The sequence below is a fragment of the Podarcis erhardii genome, assembly GCF_964252035.2.
Source record: "Podarcis erhardii genome assembly, chromosome: 16".
NCBI lineage: Eukaryota > Metazoa > Chordata > Lepidosauria > Squamata > Lacertidae > Podarcis > Podarcis erhardii.
Window position 1 is genome coordinate 3,116,547 of NC_138514.1, and position 18,166 is coordinate 3,134,712.

At 50.8% G+C, this 18,166-nt stretch overlaps 1 protein-coding gene across 1 annotated transcript in view; it reads left to right on the plus strand.

The window, feature by feature from the left end:
* Nucleotides 1-14,331, plus strand: part of R3HCC1 (R3H domain and coiled-coil containing 1) — a gene marked incomplete at its 5' end in the record, with an annotated part of 32,197 nt that extends 17,866 nt beyond the window's left edge. The window contains 8 exons of the mRNA XM_081844337.1: nt 1,650-1,899; nt 3,048-3,177; nt 5,740-5,877; nt 6,720-8,103; nt 10,747-10,919; nt 11,312-11,382; nt 12,301-12,396; nt 14,111-14,331. Of these exons, the coding sequence (XP_081700463.1) occupies nt 1,650-1,899; nt 3,048-3,177; nt 5,740-5,877; nt 6,720-8,103; nt 10,747-10,919; nt 11,312-11,382; nt 12,301-12,396; nt 14,111-14,262 (2,394 nt within the window). The 3' untranslated portion in view covers nt 14,263-14,331. The remainder of the gene's footprint in view (nt 1-1,649; nt 1,900-3,047; nt 3,178-5,739; nt 5,878-6,719; nt 8,104-10,746; nt 10,920-11,311; nt 11,383-12,300; nt 12,397-14,110) is intronic.
* Between the last annotated feature and the right edge of the window lie 3,835 nt (nt 14,332-18,166).

The window sequence follows — 18,166 nt, forward strand, 5'->3', positions numbered from 1 at the left end:
CCCATCTCCTTTAGCCTTGATCCACAAGTCGCCCCCATCAAGCTAAAGCCACGCCGGGTTCCCTTTGCTCTCAAGGCTAAGGTGGACGAACAACTGGACAAACTGATCGCCCAAGGAGTTTTGGAGCCAGTTGACCATGCCAAGTGGGAAACCCCCATCGTCCGCCTGTCAAGCGTGCCAAGAGTCGAGGCCTGCACCACCGGCAGCTAAGGGACACACCTGGGAGACGCCAAAGACACCCTGGTCGAGGGTGCTCATCGATCTGGCTGGCCCCTTTCACGGCCGGACCTTTATGGTAGTGGTGGACGCCTATTCCAAATGGCTGGAGGTCACCCTGATGCCCTCCACCACTACCGCAGCTGTCATCCGGGTGCTGCGAGGCCTGTTTGCAACGCATGGGTGTCCTGATGTCCTTGTCTCTGACAACGGACCGCAGTTCACATCATGCACGTTTGAGCGGTATCTTTTGGGACTGGGCATCTGCCATGCCCTAACGGCACCCTTTCATCCATCCAGCAACGGGCAAGCGGAAAGAATGGTGCGCTCGGCAAAAGAGGCACTGGCGTGCCTGGACCGGGGAGACTGGCATGAGCGGGTCGCCGAATACTTGTTCATGCAACACATCACCCCTCATGTCCTGCTGAACTGCTTATGGGCCGCCGCCTCAGGTCACCGCTCGACCGGCTACACCCGGACTTTGCCGTGGCTGAACCCCCAGGCTGTGCCAAAGCGCCACAGTCATTTGTCCCAGGAAACCAGGTCTTTGCCCGGAACTATGTGGGGGACATTCCTTGGGTGCCAGCCACAGTAGTGGGAGTCACTGGACCTCGCTTGTACCAGGTGGCACTCGAAGACGGACGCTTGTGGCGACGGCACATAGACCAGCTTAGGCGCAGGGTTGGGGACTTGGACACTACCGAGGTGCCCCCAACTGCGCTTGCGGCTCCAGAAGAGACACGTACAGATGGCGAGGCCCCACCTACACCTCCCTCGCAAACTGCCAGCATGGAGCCGAACCAAGGTCTAAGTATGGGAAATGTAACCGATATGCTTTTGTGCCTAATTGAACCATTACGCGTAGTGCTGTATATAAGGAAACCATTACAATTGTAACTAACGCCTTATCTCGGTGGGGAGGGGTGTTATGTAGTGAAGTTTCACCCTGGGCCAGCAGGGGGATACTGTACATAGTTTTCACTCAGGTCTGTAGATAGTTTTCCCTCAGGTCCACGTCAGTTATTTTAGGCGGGAACTCTGGGCTGTTGTTGTTACAATGTTGACAGCCGGCTGCCTATAAAAGCAGGCCGGCTGAGCTGTTTGCAGTCAGTTCTATTCCAGCTTACAAAATAAAGAGCTACTTGGAGAAATCGCTGTGTCGTCTGCTGTGTCAACCCACAATTTAACAAATGGGATTAGGACTGCAATCTCAGTCTTGCCAGTTTGCTCTGCCGCTGAATTCATCCTAAAACGGGAAGCTTCACCCGCCGTTCTTCTTTTTTAACCCCTCCTAGCCAGGTATGGATGTTTCACAGAAATGCAGACCAGCTTTGCGTATTCAGAAGCTAGTTTCTTGTAATGGTACCCCACCTTTCCTTAAAGGGCGAGAGACGGTGTAAACTAACCCATTTCCTCCTAGATGACTGTGGAAGGGAGCCGGCTGCGCGCTTTTTGCGCCCGATCCAAGAGCAGGAGGTGGCGCTGTGCGGCTGCTCCAACCACACACAGAAGGCAATAAAAGGGGAGGGCGGCAGCAGCAGCAGCAGCAGGAGGAGGAGGTGCAGCGGGAGGAGCTGCGGTTGCAATTGCAACTGCAGCCCCGCCGGCGGAGGGAGGAGCCTCCGCAATCATCGCCGCCGCCGCCGCCGCCGCCCCGGGAGCCCTCGCAGGCCGGGCCTTGCGGTACGTGCCCTCGGGGGGGGGGGCGGCGAGCGGGCTGTCCGTGGCTCGCCCGCTGCCCCGCGCGGCTCTGGCCGGGACCCCCCGCCCCCTCCGGGCCTCTCCGGTCCCCGCGCGAGCGAGCGGGCAGGGAAGGGACGGGGGCGCGGCGGGGCGGCGGGGGGGAGGCGCGGCGCTGGGCCCCTCACGGACGGAGCCTCCGGCGCCCCCTGGCTTGCCAGGCCCCCCCCCCCGGACCCGGGGGGCAAAAAGGTTCCGATTCAAAACAAGCTCTTGAGAAAGCGCGCCTGCTTCCTCGAGGTCTTTTCGCCCCCGGGGCTTCTCCCTTCGGGATTCGGCTGCTCTTTCCCTCTTCCCGGCTCCCCAGCCTGCCTTTGTCTCCCAAAAGCGCCCCCCCCCGTCAGTTGACCCATCAGACGGTCTCGCTCGACGACGCTCAGTACCGTCAGCTGTTTTCTGGTGCTTGCTCTCTGCTTCACCCAGCTGCCTTTTAAACTCTTGTCTCATTGAAACAGAGATGCTCTTTTTCATGAATTCCCCGTTTGAAAGAACTTTGCAGCTGATCTTTCGACACAGCCAATTAGAAGGAGGAAGGGCCAAAATAGCTCACTGGTTAGAGCAGCGTTTCCAGAACTTGGGTCTCCAGCTGCGTTTGGACTGCAATTTCCATGCCCACTGGTCCTGCCAGCTAGGGATGATGGGAGTTGTAGCCCAACAGCAGCTGGAGACCCAAGTTAGGGAAACACTAGGTTAGAGCATCTGCTGCGCATTCAGGAGCTCCCAGGTTCAATCCCAGCATCTCCAGGTGGGGCTGAGGGGCACTTCCTTCCTGAAATCCCGGAGAGCTGCTGCCAGTCAGTGTAGGCAGTACTGAGGCAGGTAGACCACAAGGCAGCTTCCCATCTTCCTAAGAAGCTCACTAATTCACATTTCTGGTAACCTAACCCACCTGCGTTCATTTTACAGCAAGTTGTTTTCAAAGTTGCTTTTAACTGTTATACAATAAATTTGCTTTTTCAAAAAAGAAATGTAGTCTGCAAATGAGTATCAAGCCTGTTGATTAACTTGCCATGCTTAATTGTTCTAACAAAGGGAATACATTTCTTTTTAACCAGTCGGATGGCTAACCCTGCTTTGTCTCCCCCCGACAGGCCACCACCCCACCGTCACCCTGGCGCTGCGCTGTTTGGACGGTGTATTCCTTTCCCCCACGGAGAATGACTTTGTCAACAAGATTGTGGAGGAATTGGACCACTTCCTGCTTCACAACCAGCTGGAGAAGTAAGTGGCTCCTGTCAGCAGCTGGCGGATGCTGCTGCTGTCCTCTTCTGCTTTAGGCCTTTGCATGGTGGTCTGCCACAGGTGAGGCAGTGAGGTGCCTTCCGGGTCCCTGACCATTGGCTATGCGCTGGCTGGCTCTGATTGGAGGCAGCATCCAACACATTTAGAGGATACCGTGCTTGCTAGTGCTGGTCTCCCAAGTCCAGCGCTGCAGGTCCCCAAGCTGGATGGCGCCTTGGGTACCGACCATGTTCGGAAAAGGCTAAGGACCTAAGAAGAGCCTTACTAGATCAGACCAAAGGCCTGTTCAGTTTCACATCCTGCTGCCTCTGACTCTGGAAGCAGAGTGTGGCCATTGTGGCTAGTAGCCACTTATAGCCCTGGATTTCTCTGACTCTCTTTCAAACCCCTCCACGTTGGTGTCCATTGCTGCTGCTTGTGGAACTGAATCCCACCGTTTAACTGTGTGGTGTGTGAATAAATATTTTATTTTGTCCATCCTGAATCTTCCAACGTTCGGCTTCATTGAATGTTCTAGTGTTACGCAAGAGGGAGACGAGTTTTTCTCTTTCCCTTTCCTCCATGATGTACATCATTTGATACACGTCTGTCATGTCTCCTCTTACTCACCTGTCGTAAAAGCCCTAAACACTGTAACCTTTCCTCATAGGGAGTTTCTCCATCCCTTTGGTCATTTTGGCTGCCCTTTTTTGAACCTTTTCCAACTCTGCAATATCCTTTTTGCGATGAGATGGCCAGGACTGTATACAGTACAGTGGTACCTCAGGTTACAGACGCTTCAGGTTACAGACTCCGCTAACCCAGAAATAGTACCTCAGTACTATTCAGGATGAGAACAGAAATCACGCAGCAGCGGCGTGGCGGCGGTGGGAGGCCCCATTAGCTAAAGTGGTGCTTCAGGTTAAGAACAGTTTCAGGTTAAGAACGGACCTCCGGAACGAATTAAGTACTTAACCCGAGGTACCACTGTATTCTAAATGTGGTTGCATCATAGATTTGTATAACTGCATTATCCTATTGGCAGTTTTATTTTCAGTTTCGCCCCTAATGATTTCCAGCATAGAATTTGCCTTTTTCACAGCTCCCACACATCAGGTAAGCAGTTTCATTGAGCTCTCCACCACAACTCCAAGGTCTCACTCCTGGTCAGTCATTGCCGGTTCAGACCTCATGTGAAATTATTATTTTTTGCCCCTACTTTACACTTGCTTACATTGCCATTTTACTGACCATTCCCTCCATTTGGAAAGGTCTCTTCGGAGGTCTTCCCTTTCTGTTCTAATGCCCTGCACAGTTTAGTATCATCAGCAAACATGGTCACCACACTGCTCACTCCAAACTCTAGATTGTTTATGAACAAGTTAAATAGCACAGGCCCCAATACCAATCAGGCACCCTCCCCCCCAAAAAAAATGGAAAAGGGAAAAAGAAAGGCTGAGCAAATAGAAAGTGTGCCTTGCTCCTTCCTTCTACCCGGTATCACTGGCAGTTTCTCCCCAGGGCTTAGGAGTCCTTCTATGCTATAGAGCAATGATTCATTGATGAATCTGCTTTAGTTCCATAACTTGAAGGCACAGAAAATGGAGTTCTTTAAAGGTATCTACTATTCAAGGTTGCAGTGAGACACTACCTGCCCAAAGATGAAAAAGAGGAAGGTGCTTTATATGGCTTGGGCAGCTTAAATTAAGTATGGAAGTTGTCCTTTCTATGCTTATATAATACGTGCACATTCTGTTCCTGCCATTGCGTATTTGTTGGCACCTGTCTGTCTCGAGAGGCAGTGGAGTGGGCCTCTGGGGGTGAAGTCAAACTGCTGCATTTGCAGCACCAAAGTGACCTCCCTGGGGCACACGGCTGGGCTCTTTGTATGGAGGTTCTGGGCTGCCCAGACGACAAGACCCTCCCTCCTGGCCTCGCTGACGTGGTCCAAAGGAAGGCAGCGCGAGACATTGCTGGAAGAAGGCGTACAAGGCACCACCCAACTGCCTTAGGGACTTCGCTCCGGATTTGTGTAGGGTTTACTCCCGAGTCTTTTCAACTCCTGAAGCTGTTCCGCTAGGCAGTGGATGTTTAGGATCAGAGTTTTCCTTCTCCTAGGTGGGCCTCCTTCCCAGGTGGACGAGCCCCATTGGCCCCTCACTTCCCTCGACAGCATATGCAGAAACCGCCTTCTTGACCGTTGGACCCACTCTTGGTCTTGTCCGCTCCATCCGCCTGTCTTCACATGCATTTATGCTTAATATGTCTGATATCTCCCTCCTCATTTTTTCAAACTGTACATTATCAGCTGTCCAAATGCACATTTTTTCCAACCTCACATTTGGTGTTTGACTGTACACTAAAAAACCACCCTTGATGGTTAGAGATGATTTGTGTTGTAGTTCAGTGATATCTGGAGGGCTTTAGTCTTTCCCCACCCCCTTCCTTATGAATGCGAGTTGTTTTTCCACAGCTGCAAAATGGCCAGAAATTGGGGGACATCTGGCACAACCTCTGACCACTCCCTACTGACTCTTCTGTCCTTTACCTTTCCTTTTCCAGAGTCCTCTTGTTTCCTCCGTTGTCCAGTCGCCTGCGGTACTTGATCCACAGGACTGTGGATGATGTCGACCAGCTGAGCAGCTTTTCGGTTGGAGAAGGCTGGAGGAGGAGGACGGTGGTCTGTCACTCAGCCATCAGGTTGGACTCTCACGGTTCTACAGCCCTTGACTCGCCTTCTCCCCAAGGGCAAGGACTGCAGCGGGGAAACTTTCCCAGCCTGTGGGCTGAATTCTTATCTCCCACAATTCCAGTGGGGCATTTTGACAGGTGGGCTGAGCTGCTCACCTGTCAGTTGCCTGCTGTCAGCATGACATCAGTGGAAGCATTTTCCTCAGGGGTTTGCAAGTGCTGATGGTCACTGGTGTTCGCAAAACCCTCTTTCAGCAGACAGCTCCAACTGCATCTGCCCCACACCTTCCATATAGGACATCCGGTGTGGGGCAAGTGGGCATGGCTTGGGAAGACAGCCTTTGCAAGCCAAATTCAGACTCCAGTTGGGAGGTTCCCCACTGCTCAGCTACACATTGCATCCATTATGTAAAATGTAAGCCAGGCTCCTGAGTGTTAAGGAATTCAGAAGCTCCCTCCACATGAGGCAGCAAACAGGAATCCTGGGAAACATGAGCTACTGGCTGATGGGATTGATGCTGACAGCAAGCTCCTTTGAAACTGCCACCTGACGTCGGCAGGGGGGATGGTTGATGGCCCATTGGAAAGGTCTATCAGCTCCTACTCTATAAGAAATATGTAAGCAGGACCTGATGTTCATGCGCTTAAAGTGGCAAACCAGGGATGTGGTCAGTGGTCAGGGATGATGGGAGTTGTAGTCCCAGAGGGCCACAGGGAGATTTAATTTGGAGTAAACTTGCAGTAGGGTTAGGTAAGGTTGGATTTGTTTTGGGGTCCCATAGGGAGCAGTTCTCAGGGAGTTCACACATGACGAGCTCCGTGGAACATTGTTCTTCCTCTCTTGGGTTTAGGTTGCCAGATGAACCAGATGATCAAAATGGCTCCTGTAGCAGTGCCCCGAGCTCAGGCCACCCTCCCCAGTCGAGAAGCAGAGGAGGCCGACCCAGAGGAGGCCCACATCACATGGACACGCTGGCAGATGGCTCTCAAGGCCGGAAAGGAGGTGGCCGGGGCAGGAGGCAGCCCCGGAGGAAGCCGGACAGAGCTCTGTATGTTCCCAGAGCCATGCGCAAGAAGCCTGAGGGCTTGAGGCAGGAAGGTGCGGAGGCCTTTGCGAGTGAGGTGTCCGGCTTTGGGGTCAGTGAGGATGGTCACCAGATGTCCAGTGCCACTCATAGCACCAAAAGGATACCAGCTGCCAACAGCTTACCTGCCAGCAGTGATCCCTGCGTGCATCATCCAGAGGCTGAAAGCCCTAGAGAGATGTGTACAGATAATTTGGAGCTCAGTAGTATAAGTGGCGAAGGGGCTATGGAGCACTCGAGCTGCCTTCTGTCGGAATGTGTGTCTAATCCATCAAAGCCGGATGGCCAAAGCAACGTCAGCCAGGTAGTCTCAGTGCTGGAGAGCAGCCCAAGCCTGACTGCACTGGAAAGCCCTAGTAAAGATAGCAGAGATGATTCGGTCCTAGAGTGCTGTGAAACCTCAGGCCTTGCAGAAGAGCAGAAGAAAGAGCCTTCTGGTGGGGTGCTGTCCAAAGAAAGTGGACATCAGCCTTTGCCAGAAGGCCAGAATGAGAGACCTCTAGATGCTGTTGCTCTAGAGTTGAGCGTAAGCTTATCAGTTGCAGAAAACCAGGATTCCCTTGTACTGGAAAGTGGTGTTTTTCCACCTGTTCTGGAAGACCATGTGAGAGACATTGCAGATGTCATTTTGTCGGAGCCTCATAATGATCTCTCCCTTGCAGAAGATAAGGGTGATGATTGTGCTTGTGCCACTGAGGTAGAATGTAGCGAGATGCTGCCCTTGCCGGAAGATGGCACCGTGGATGACCTTGCATTCCAACAAAGCCCAGAGGCATCAGCACTGGAAACCCAGGACAAGGACTGCACTGAGGCATTGGAGTGTAGCCAAACAGAGTCCTACGGGGATGCTCAGGGTCAATGTAGTCCTTGTGGCTCTGGGCCAGATGGGGCACCCACTCCTGTAATGGAAAGTGGCAAAGATCGACCCGTGTTGGATCCACAGGCTCTCCCCTTTTTGAGTACTTCTCTATCTGATCCTGATAAAGCCAACCTCGTATTTGAAAGCCAGGAGAAAGCAGTGGTAGACCTGGAAGGTAACCAGTGGCCTGGGCTAGAATTCTCTTCTGGAGATAGAAGTGTGGGGCACTCTGCAGTGGAAGAAAAGGACAGCATCTTTGAGGATGATTGCGGCACTGAACTCTTACAAGAGGTAATAGATTTAACTTACAGACTTGTTTCTGAGTGGGTTGGTTCAGACGTAACAGTAAGCCAAGGTTTAGAACTATGGTTGCATTCAGATGTAACAGTAACCCACGGTTTGCTACTATGGCTGCATTCAGATGTAACAGTAAACCACGGTTTAGCACTATGGCTGTGGAACACTAAGGCAGCTTTTGCTAACCAGGAGCCCTTTCAGCTGTGCTGCCTGGTGCTCAGTGGCGGAGCAAGCCAATTGGGCGGCATGCATGCCTTGTGCCTAGGCAGGACGCTCCACAGGGCCTCCAAGGAGGCCTTTCTGGCTCCTCCCACTCAGCTGAGGAGGAGGTGGCGGGCACACCGTTTGGGGCAGTGCAGAGCCTGCGGGCATGCTGCAGACCTCATGGTGAGTGTCACCCGGCATTTTGTCACCCTCCTCGGTGGTGACACCTGGGGCGGCCTGCCCCCACCGTCCCCCTCTTCCTCCACCCCTGCTGGCGCTGATGGGAGTTGTGGTCCAAAACATCTGGGGGGCACCAAGTTGGCAAAGGCTGTGTTAAGCCATTCAGTGTGGTTTCTTTTAGCCACATTGTGCCCAGGCTGCTTGTAGGTGCACACAGCCCTAGTAATTCCACTTTGCTGCTTCCTCTCTTCAGCAGGGAGACGAACCACAGTGCAGCTGGTTTGCATCACATCCCAGCCAGCATTTGTGGCTTGCTTCTCCCAAAGAAGCCATGATTGGGTCACGCAGAGCAAACCACTGGCATGAGCCCATGGGGAACTGTGGCTCCTGGGCTCAAAAGGCTTCCCCATCCTGGTCTACTGTGGCTGGCAGTCACGCTTTAAGTTCTTGGGAAAGGGGTCTCCTGCTACCTATGGAAGCTCCTTTTTGTCTGGAGCTGCCAAGGGTTGACTCTGGGGCCTTCTACACTCAAAGCAGGATGCTCTGCCATGAGCTACAGTGCCTTCCAAAATGATTAAGAACTTATGAAGCTGCCTTCTACTGAGTCAGACTCGTGATCCATCTAGTTTAGTATTTCCCTACTCCAAGAAGAGCCTCCAGCTAGCATGGCCAGCTGTCAGGGTGATGGGAGTTGTAGTCCAACTGTACCTGGAGGCATCACGTTTTCTACCCCTGGTCTACACTGATGGGCAGCAGCTCCCCCAGAATTTCAAAGGGGGTCTCTCCCACCCCCACCTGGAGATGCCAGGGGTTGAACCTCCACAGGCAGATTTGGGTCCTTTATCCCTGACATAGGATCCTTTCTCAGTTTCAGCAACAAGCAGCATAACAAAGGATTACTCTGGGGCTCAGCCAACACCCAAAAGCCCCTCCTGTGTAGAGCTGCCCTTCAGCACAAAAAAGGGAGAGTTGGATCAGCAGAATCGTGTGGGGAAAAACTGTTACTGGATCACGCCTGCACCATCCACTCTCTTGCCATTGTAGCAGTCTGGCTTCCCCAGAAAAATCCTGGGAACTGTAGCTGGTTAATGTTTTCCTAATTACTCCTAGCAGTCTGTACAAACTACAGTTCCCAGGATTCTTTGGAGGGAGCCACGGCTATTAAAGTCATGCTTCGACTTTAATGGACACAATGTGGATGTGTCTCTGGACTGTACCACTTGAGGCTGTTGGTGGAGTGTTGCATGTTTGAAGGCTCCCCAAGGGGGAAACCCCTAGGTTGTATTCAGCTGTGTCCTGCCTCAGGGGGTCTCCTCGGGGCAGGACTAGCACAGAATGCCACCTGCTCTTTGCATGTAGAAAACAATCTCATAGAGCAGGTGTGGGGATGCTGCTGAATAGGCCTTGGCGATTTATAGTTTTCAACAGATATATCACCAGCTAAAAATTGTGACATACCGATATATCATGATGCCTGAAATAAGGAGGAAGGAGGACGTAAAGTGGGGAGGAAGTGGCAGCTGAGGGGTGATTCCTGGATGTTGACTTCGGACCAGCCCAAGTTGTTGTAATCTACTCTCTCCTTACTGGTCCCTCTCGGCCAGTGGCTGGGCTGCAGAGGGAGGGAGATCAGCAAAGTAAGAGGTTTATTTTTTGTGATCAGGTGATAAGATCGACTTGGCTTGGCTCCTGTGTTTGCTATGCTGGGTCTTCAGTCAGAGGCGAAAGGGCAGGAGACCCTGATCTTTGCACGTGGGTGAGCTCTTTGCAAGCTATTGGGGAATCTTCTTCCCCTTCAGAAATGTTGGACACAATATATTACCAGGTCAAAAATGATGAAACTGTTATCGTGATCTGGACTTCAAACCGGTTTTGGACGATGTATCTATACCACACTCAACCCTATTCCTGAACTACAAGTCCCATCAGTTAGCATGGCCAATGACCAAGGCTAATGCAGTTACAGTTCAGCAACTTCTATAGGTTCAAAGGTCCCCCACAACTGACATGGAAGAAAACAGAAGACTAGCATTCTAGTTTTCTACTTGCAGGGTGATTTTTAATGGGGAAATGTTGAAAAATGCAGCAGTATATCTGCATGCTGAAGTGGTACAGTGGTCTAGAAAAAGCTTTGCCGCCTGTTTCTGCTGATGGTGTAGCTTGATCCTGACTGTGTTCCATGTACAGATGTTTCCTATCTGTAAATATTTCTTGTTCCTGCAATATTCTTTCTCTTCTTTTTTCCTGCCCTAGATCACAAATTACTTGACCATAAAGGACATAAGCATTGAGAAAATCCAATTTGATTACTCCAGCTATGGGGAAGCACAGATCAATGAAGGAGATTTTGGCCATGTGCTAGAGATATATGATTTTTCGCCCTTGCTAAAAACCGAGCATCTTCTGGAGGCCTTTGCAGACTTCCAGTAAGTAGATGGGCAAGGGACTTCCTGGTCGGTACTGGCTGAATACTGGAAGCGGTGTTACACGGAATCAGACGATTGGTCCATCTGGTTCAGGGCTGTACATACTGACTGGTATCTATGAAATTTCAAGCAGGGCATGTGCCCAACTCAGACCTGGAGATGTTAGCAAGCCAGAGGCATGATGCAGAGTTTAGGGACACATTCCAGCCAGGGAAAAGCCTTCAAGGAGGAAGCAAAGCAGGGCCAGTGAGAGGTGTGGCTTGGGGACAAGGGTGTACAACTGGGATAGTGTGGGTGCCTTGGAGAGATAAAAAATAAAAAATATTTTTATCTGGGTGGAACTATCCGTGGCTTCATGTAACTGACAAGCAACACTGTGGTCTGTCTTTTAGAGAGAGTGGATTTAAGCTACAGTGGGTCGATGATACTCATGCTCTCGGGATCTTCTCCAGTTTGGCAGCAGGTAATTTTGGATTTTCTGTAGGGATGCCTGTGAGTTTAGGGCTGACCAATGTCCCCCCTGTTTTTCCCTTAAATTGTGTCTGGTGCATTTTCCTCTCCTTCCCACTCCAACGATGGCATTCTCAGATCATGAGAATGCACAAGACAAGCAGAGCTGGTATCGGAAAGGAGGAACCTCTGGCCGTCTCTGCATCTGTTGTTTGTTTATCTCCTAGGCAGCTGATCTTCCTTGGTTCTCCCAACTCTTAGGGAATGTTACCTGCCAAGGAGAGTAATAAAAGGGAGGTAACTGATGGATTGTGGAGAGAGGCGCTTCATGTGGAATGGCAGACTATGGTTTGCTATTGTGCAAGTGAAGCTTGGACTCTCTCCCTTCCTGTTGCTATGATACCTGAATCAACAAACCATGGTTTGCACAAAATAGGAAGTTAGGAAATGGAATTGGAAGGGACAGTGCTTGAGCCCAATCCTTGCTTTCCTAAGGCAAAACCATGGTTTGGGGTTGCATGGGAACCAAATGTGTGCGATATGCATCCCCTCTGGCTCCTGCTGCCTGTTGCTGGGGGAGCCTTATGGGCACTCACCTGGTGGCTGCATGTGTAGGCAGGAAGCAGCTACAAGGATATTCACCTGGAGGGGTGATGGGTGTGAACAATCTTCCCTAGACATTTGACACTCCCAAGCACTGGGCAACAATCATGGCATCAATCTATGTTTTGCTCCAGAAATGTGACTCCTTCTGTGGCAACCCTGGGAGAGAGTTCAGGTCAGCCTTCCACAAGCTGGTGCCCTCCAGATAACGTGATTGGACTACAATGCCCATCAGCCCTAGGCAGCATGTGCCTGCTGGGATTGTTGGGAGCTGTAGTCCAAAACCATGCTTGGTCTTATTTCTGAAAAATCGTACTTTCTTTTTCAGCTTCTCAAGCCTTGGAACAGAGCTATACCTCCCTAAAGATCCGACACCTAATCCACGGAACAAGGCAGTCAAAAATCAAGGCTCTTCAGCGGCCAAGTAAGAGCATTTTTGAAACTGCTGCTGCTTCAGAGACCTCTGGCACCCCACCTCCCAAGAGGCAATGACCTACTTACATATGTAGCTGGATGTCTGTCACTTTACTGCTAAAGCAGTTTCAGACCACAAGTGGTAATGGCTTCTTCCCTCAGTGAATTCTGGGAGCTGTAGTTCGTTAAGGGTGCTGAGAGTGTTGTTGGGAGACCCCTCTTCCCCTCTCAGAGCTACAATTCCCAGAGTGGTTGAACAGTCAGTCCCTCTTCCCAAGAACTATGTAAGACGACGTGGGTCAGAGTGCTGCCCTTCCAACTTCCTCTTTCGTCTCTTTGTACTTCCAAGGTCCTTACCTCCTCCTCACAAAGGGGACACTGGCTGAGGCTTAGAGGCTCACAGCTGCCAGGTTAATTCCTTCTGGCCCCCACGTTTCTGATCTGAGGTTTAAAGTCTAGCTAATGAGCAAACAAGGATCACACAGTGGTTTCTGAACCTGGTATGGCAGATGCAGGAAGGTTCACTTGGGTGGGGTAAAGCAAGGGCTGGAAACTTCAGGCCCAGTGGCTTTTGGACCTCTCTCTCTCTGACCCTTGAGACTTTCCACAGGCCACATGCTCAGTGGCCTGGCTTTGCTCCTGCCTTGCTTGTTTTTGCCTCATGGGAACTTGCCCTTGAGTTCTGATAATGGAATTATTGAAGTGGGAGCTGTGATCTGGGACTGAAAGCTGGTGGCAGAGTTTGTCTAGAGCAGAGGTGGTGATGGGGAAGTTGTGGCTCTTGTTGTTTCTGGACCACAGCTTCCATCCCCCCTGACCATTAGCCATGCTGGCTGAGGCTGATGGGAGCTGGAGCCCCAACATCCTCTGCATGGCCACAGGTTCCCCACTCCTGGCTTAGAGAGAAAGCAATGTATAGTGTGAGCGTTAACGAGGGCGAGACCAGCTATGAAAGGCAGCAGCAGCAGCAGCAGCACTGTTGAAAAGAGCAGGACTCGGTTGCTGCAGAGAACCAGATTGTCAGTATATTGCATAGGAAGGGATATGAAATGTCAGCATTATTGTGTGTTGAAGGGATGCTGGTTTTATATTGTTTAAGCTTTAAATATGTTCTGGTTTCAAACTCATCCCAGTTCATGACGCAATTGTGAAGTAGTCTGCATTTGCCACAGTGGTTTGTCCGCTAAGTGGAGTTTGAACAAACCACAGTACCCCATGTTTGGATGTGATGGGAAACTGTGGCTTGTCTCCAAAGTGGATGCCTTCAACCATTTCCTCCTGCACACATCGGAAGAGGGGAGAGTATCCAAGTCAGTTCACTGACACATTTGTGTATCGGGAAGCTATAATTCCCGTTATGTGTGAACTGGCCCAGTGAATTTAGCCAGGCTCTTATCAAAAAGTGGACTGAGTAAGAAGCTTTCTCTCTGAGGTGATTTTCTTTTTTAATATACTTTCAGGGAGGTGATAGTGTTCATGCTTGGCTTTTTAAAAAAATTGTGAAGTCTTAAAAAACGGTGTTCATCACTTGCAATGTTATGCCCCACCCAGCTGCCTTCATGTCTAGACCAGCCCATCTCCGGACTGTGGAAAGAGAACCTGGGCGTCCAAACCCCTTTTGCCAGACCCTTCAGACCCGCCCCCCCCCCGGGACCAGGCTGCGTCTCTCTCCCACTGCACCCCTTTTGCTCCATGACTCCTTCTCCTCTTCCATTCCCCCCCAGAGCTGCTTCAGCTGGCCAAAGAGAGACCTCAGACGGACGTGGCAGTTGCTCGGAGGCTGGTGACCAGGGCCCTGGGATTACAGCGCAAACCTCCACGGAGCTCCGGCTGGCAAGTGCTGGATCCAGCAGAAAGCACAAGCTTGCCAGAGTAAAAAGCAGGTTGCCCTGTGTGGCTTGAGGTGATGGTCTGGGGGTGGTATTAAAACTGTACTCCTCACTTACGATGATTGCAGGCCTCATCTGTGCTCAGCTGGCTCGGTGGTGGTTGCAGGTTTCTTTTACTATGGCAGTAGTAAGGAGTTGGTGGTGATAGTGGCTGGTTGTGTTTGAAACCGGACAGGGATTCCAAGTCCATGAGTTATTGTTGGGTACTGAACTTCCTTGACACTTGCTGGGAAGGAGGCTGACCTTCATACAGGCACCACAAGAGGGCGCTCTAGCACAATAAGAGAACTGTCCCAATTAGCCAAGTGCAATAGAACTGAAATACCTTATAAAGGTTTTCTTCTATGTATATGTGACTTGGCTGATATTATTTTAATTTAAAAACCTGTGCTCTGAAAAGTTGGCCGGGGCTGGGATCTGGTGTTTTGTTTGCACGGGACGTTCCTTGCGCCCATTAAAGTGGAACTGGATAATTTTTGTTTCCCTTTCCATGTCTCTTCCAAACCTCTCGTGAAGTGGAGAGCGCAATTTCCTGGGGTGGGAGTGCAGAAGTTGCGCCCCCTGGCCCCTCCATTCACCCATTTCAGGTTCCAGGTGTGTGTGTTTGAAAATCAGGTTTGGATCTCCTTGGGGGGGGGGGGGATGCAGCAGCTGAAGGACCAAGTGCTTCTCCCCTCTTATCATTTGTCCACCAGAAATTCTCCCAGAGGAGCCGCTGTGCATTGAAGAGATGAGATGGAGGCAGAATGTACACTCAAGGGGTGGGGGACTCTCGCAGTTCCAATCATCCCTGACCCCAGTGCAAATGCTTGCTGGACAGGATGGGAAGCAGGGTCTTAACAGCATCAGGAGGGCCAGAGATGCCCCAGCTCTAGTCTGCTTCTGCCCCACATGGAGCCCCCCTGTAGGTGAGCACTTAGCTGCAAACTCACTGGAAGGAAAACTTCCATTCAGTTATATAGGAAGAACCAGTGAGACACGCATCCCTGCCCCCGCCCAGGAGGTGGGGGGGGCTGTTTTAGTTTACAAGCAGACAGGAGAGAGACATGTTTGCAGGAGTCAATATCTTATTTACTGAAGTTTGTAAATATTTTTTTTCTGGGTTTTCTTCTTTAAAATTAAAGCTGTTAATACACAAATCAACATGCACGGTGGTTTTCTGAATCCTCTGTTGCCCACTATCTTGTAACAACTACTTCCTGTTCTCTATCTGGTTCCTTTTTGGGGGAAGTGGGCCCCTTCTGGATCTTAACTTTCTTCTCCGTTAGTGATAAGAGAGAGAAAACTGCCCATTTGCCATAAGTTGTGTTTGTAAAAAACCAACCTGGAACAAACAAGTATAGGAGATCAATCCTGCCTGGCAGCAGATTGTGGGAGGTGGCTGTAATTCTTCAGTGGGTCAGGTAGAGATTCAGTCTCCTCTCGCGCTCTCCTTTAGTTGCAAGGCCACAGCCAGCACCTGACTTCCCCAAGCTGTGTGTCACTGCCAGTTACCAACGGAAGAAGGGGAAAGCCAGTGGCAAGCTTGGCTTGGCTGCAGCATCAGGACCATGGAGTGTCATGGGTTGGCTCCATGGCTCTGTCAAGCTCCCTGCTCCCATGTCACTTTGCCTCGGTAACCAGCAGTGATGCGCAACATTGGGAATCCAGGTCAGCCCATTGTGGCTCCACTTGAGCAGGCCTGTTACTGATTAAGCCAGTGCTTCTCAAACTTGGATCTCCAGCTGTTATTGGACTACAACTCCCATCACCCCTCGCTAGCAGGACCCAGGGGTCAGGGATGATGGGAGCTGTCGTCCAACAACAGCTGGGGGGCCCAAGTATGAGAAGCGCTGGAAACCCTTGCATTGAAATGAGGCTCAGGGCCTACATTTTGGAAGCACTGGCTCAGTTGCTGTGAACAAGGAGCAAGCCTGCTTAACTCAATTATGGACTGACCTCTGCATACCCATCTTGTTTCACTTCAGCAATGTGGGCTCTACCCAGAGTGTATGGGCACCAGAAGCAGCTTGAGGTCACATGGAAAGAGTTTGACTGCTGGCCATATCAGCCAGCGAAGGAGGAGAACTTTAGCGCTTAAGCTGATAGCCCAGCCTTCAGTCACCGTACTGAACTAAGCAGCTGCATGAAGGTGTGCCAGGTGAGAGGCATCTCCTGCTTGCAGGCTTCTGTGCTGGGAATGGACCGCAGCTCAGAGGCAGAGCACATGGCTTGATGCAGAAAATCCTATCCCTGGCACCTGCAGACAATGGCTTGTTAATCTTAAAATTAAGTAGCTGGTGATGGAAGGCTCTCCCTTGGAGGTCCTGGAGTGCCCCTGCCAGTAAGAGTAGATGGTGCTCAGCTGGATGGATAAATGGTCTGACTCGCTGGAAGGCAACTTTTGATGTCCCTCTAATCCCTTCTATTGCTTGCCACTCAGAATGGCCACATCCTGGGCAGCATGGGATGTAGCTGTGTTCCTGGTCCCAGTATTGCATAGGTGGTCCTACATTGGAGGAGCTGCTCTGGCAGGTACTATGCTGCTGTTGCTGCTGCAGCAGCCTCCACATGGCTGACATAGCACAGCTGCCAGGCTCAGGTAGGTCTGGAACAAGCCTCACTCTTCCAAAATGAGGCAAAGTTTCTGACAAACTCCACTGTGGTGGAATAGGTATAATGCGGATTCCTGCCCCCCACACTCTTGCAGTAGTAGTCGGAGACCTTGCCTGGCATTTCCATACAGCCCAGCTCCGGACAACATTTTTTCTGTTTTGGTTATAGCATAATGGGAGCAACGGTGGAGGGATGGAGGTGGCCTGGGTTGTGGTTCTCAGGCTATTCTAAACTGCTGCTGTCAATCATTCACAAATAAGGCCTCTGGATGTCTCATCTAGCTCCTACCCATGGGAAGTAAGCCCCCCTTCTCAACTTGGTAGCTGCTGCGTGGCTCCTCCTGCCCCTCATGCGCCAGGCCTGCTTGACCACCCCACACCGCTTGCTTTGCATCATTGCAGTGTGGACTTTGGGTGCCTTGACATACTGCTGGCTTTGGTTCCTGGTCAAATGATTACACTCATCACCTGCTTAAAGAACAAAGTGGCCAGCCCTAGCCTGGCTATGTGAATTGGCCGTTAGCCTCACAACACCCCTGTGAGGTAGGTTATAACATGGTGGAAAGAATAACAGGCAATGAAATTCTTCTTGTGCATTACTGCAAAACATCTACAAGCAGTAAGCATCACCATCAAATTATTCATATAGTACTTTGCATAGCTAAAATATCGTTCTGTAATCCTCATTTACCATGCAAAAAAGGTCTAGCAACTTTGCTGTGGAAGATTCAGTCCTTGATTAAGAAGAGGGATGAACCTAGCTTGCTTTTTAGTCTCTCCACTAGCGGACAATACAATTCTGATAGCACCGTGTGTGGGTCTATAATTCATTTCTCCAGTTATAGAAGTTTCTTTTATTTTCACACATCACACAAGGGAGGTGATGGAGAGGTTCTAAGAAGGGAAAGCTCCCAAATCACTTCTGTGTTCTCTGCCTGAGCTTTAGGTATCCTTTTAATTCCTTCACCCATTGTACCAAAACAAGTGGGGCATAGAGTGTGGTCTACCAATGACTAGTAGCTATGGCAGAGCCTCTAGGGACAGATACAGTACACCTCTGATTTTTACCTTTTTATCTCTGATTACCAGGTGCTTAGGACAAATAGAGGACAGTTATCTTTGTTGTCCTGCTTCTTTCTGAACATCCTGCGGCACCTGGCTGTCTGCTTCTGGAAGCAGAAGGCTAGACTACATGAACTGTGGTCTGCTCCAGAGAGGCAAGGTTGAACTAATTCTGTCTTGCAGTCCCATTCTTTAACCATGCAGCAGAAGAGTAAACAAAACAAGATGCAATAAA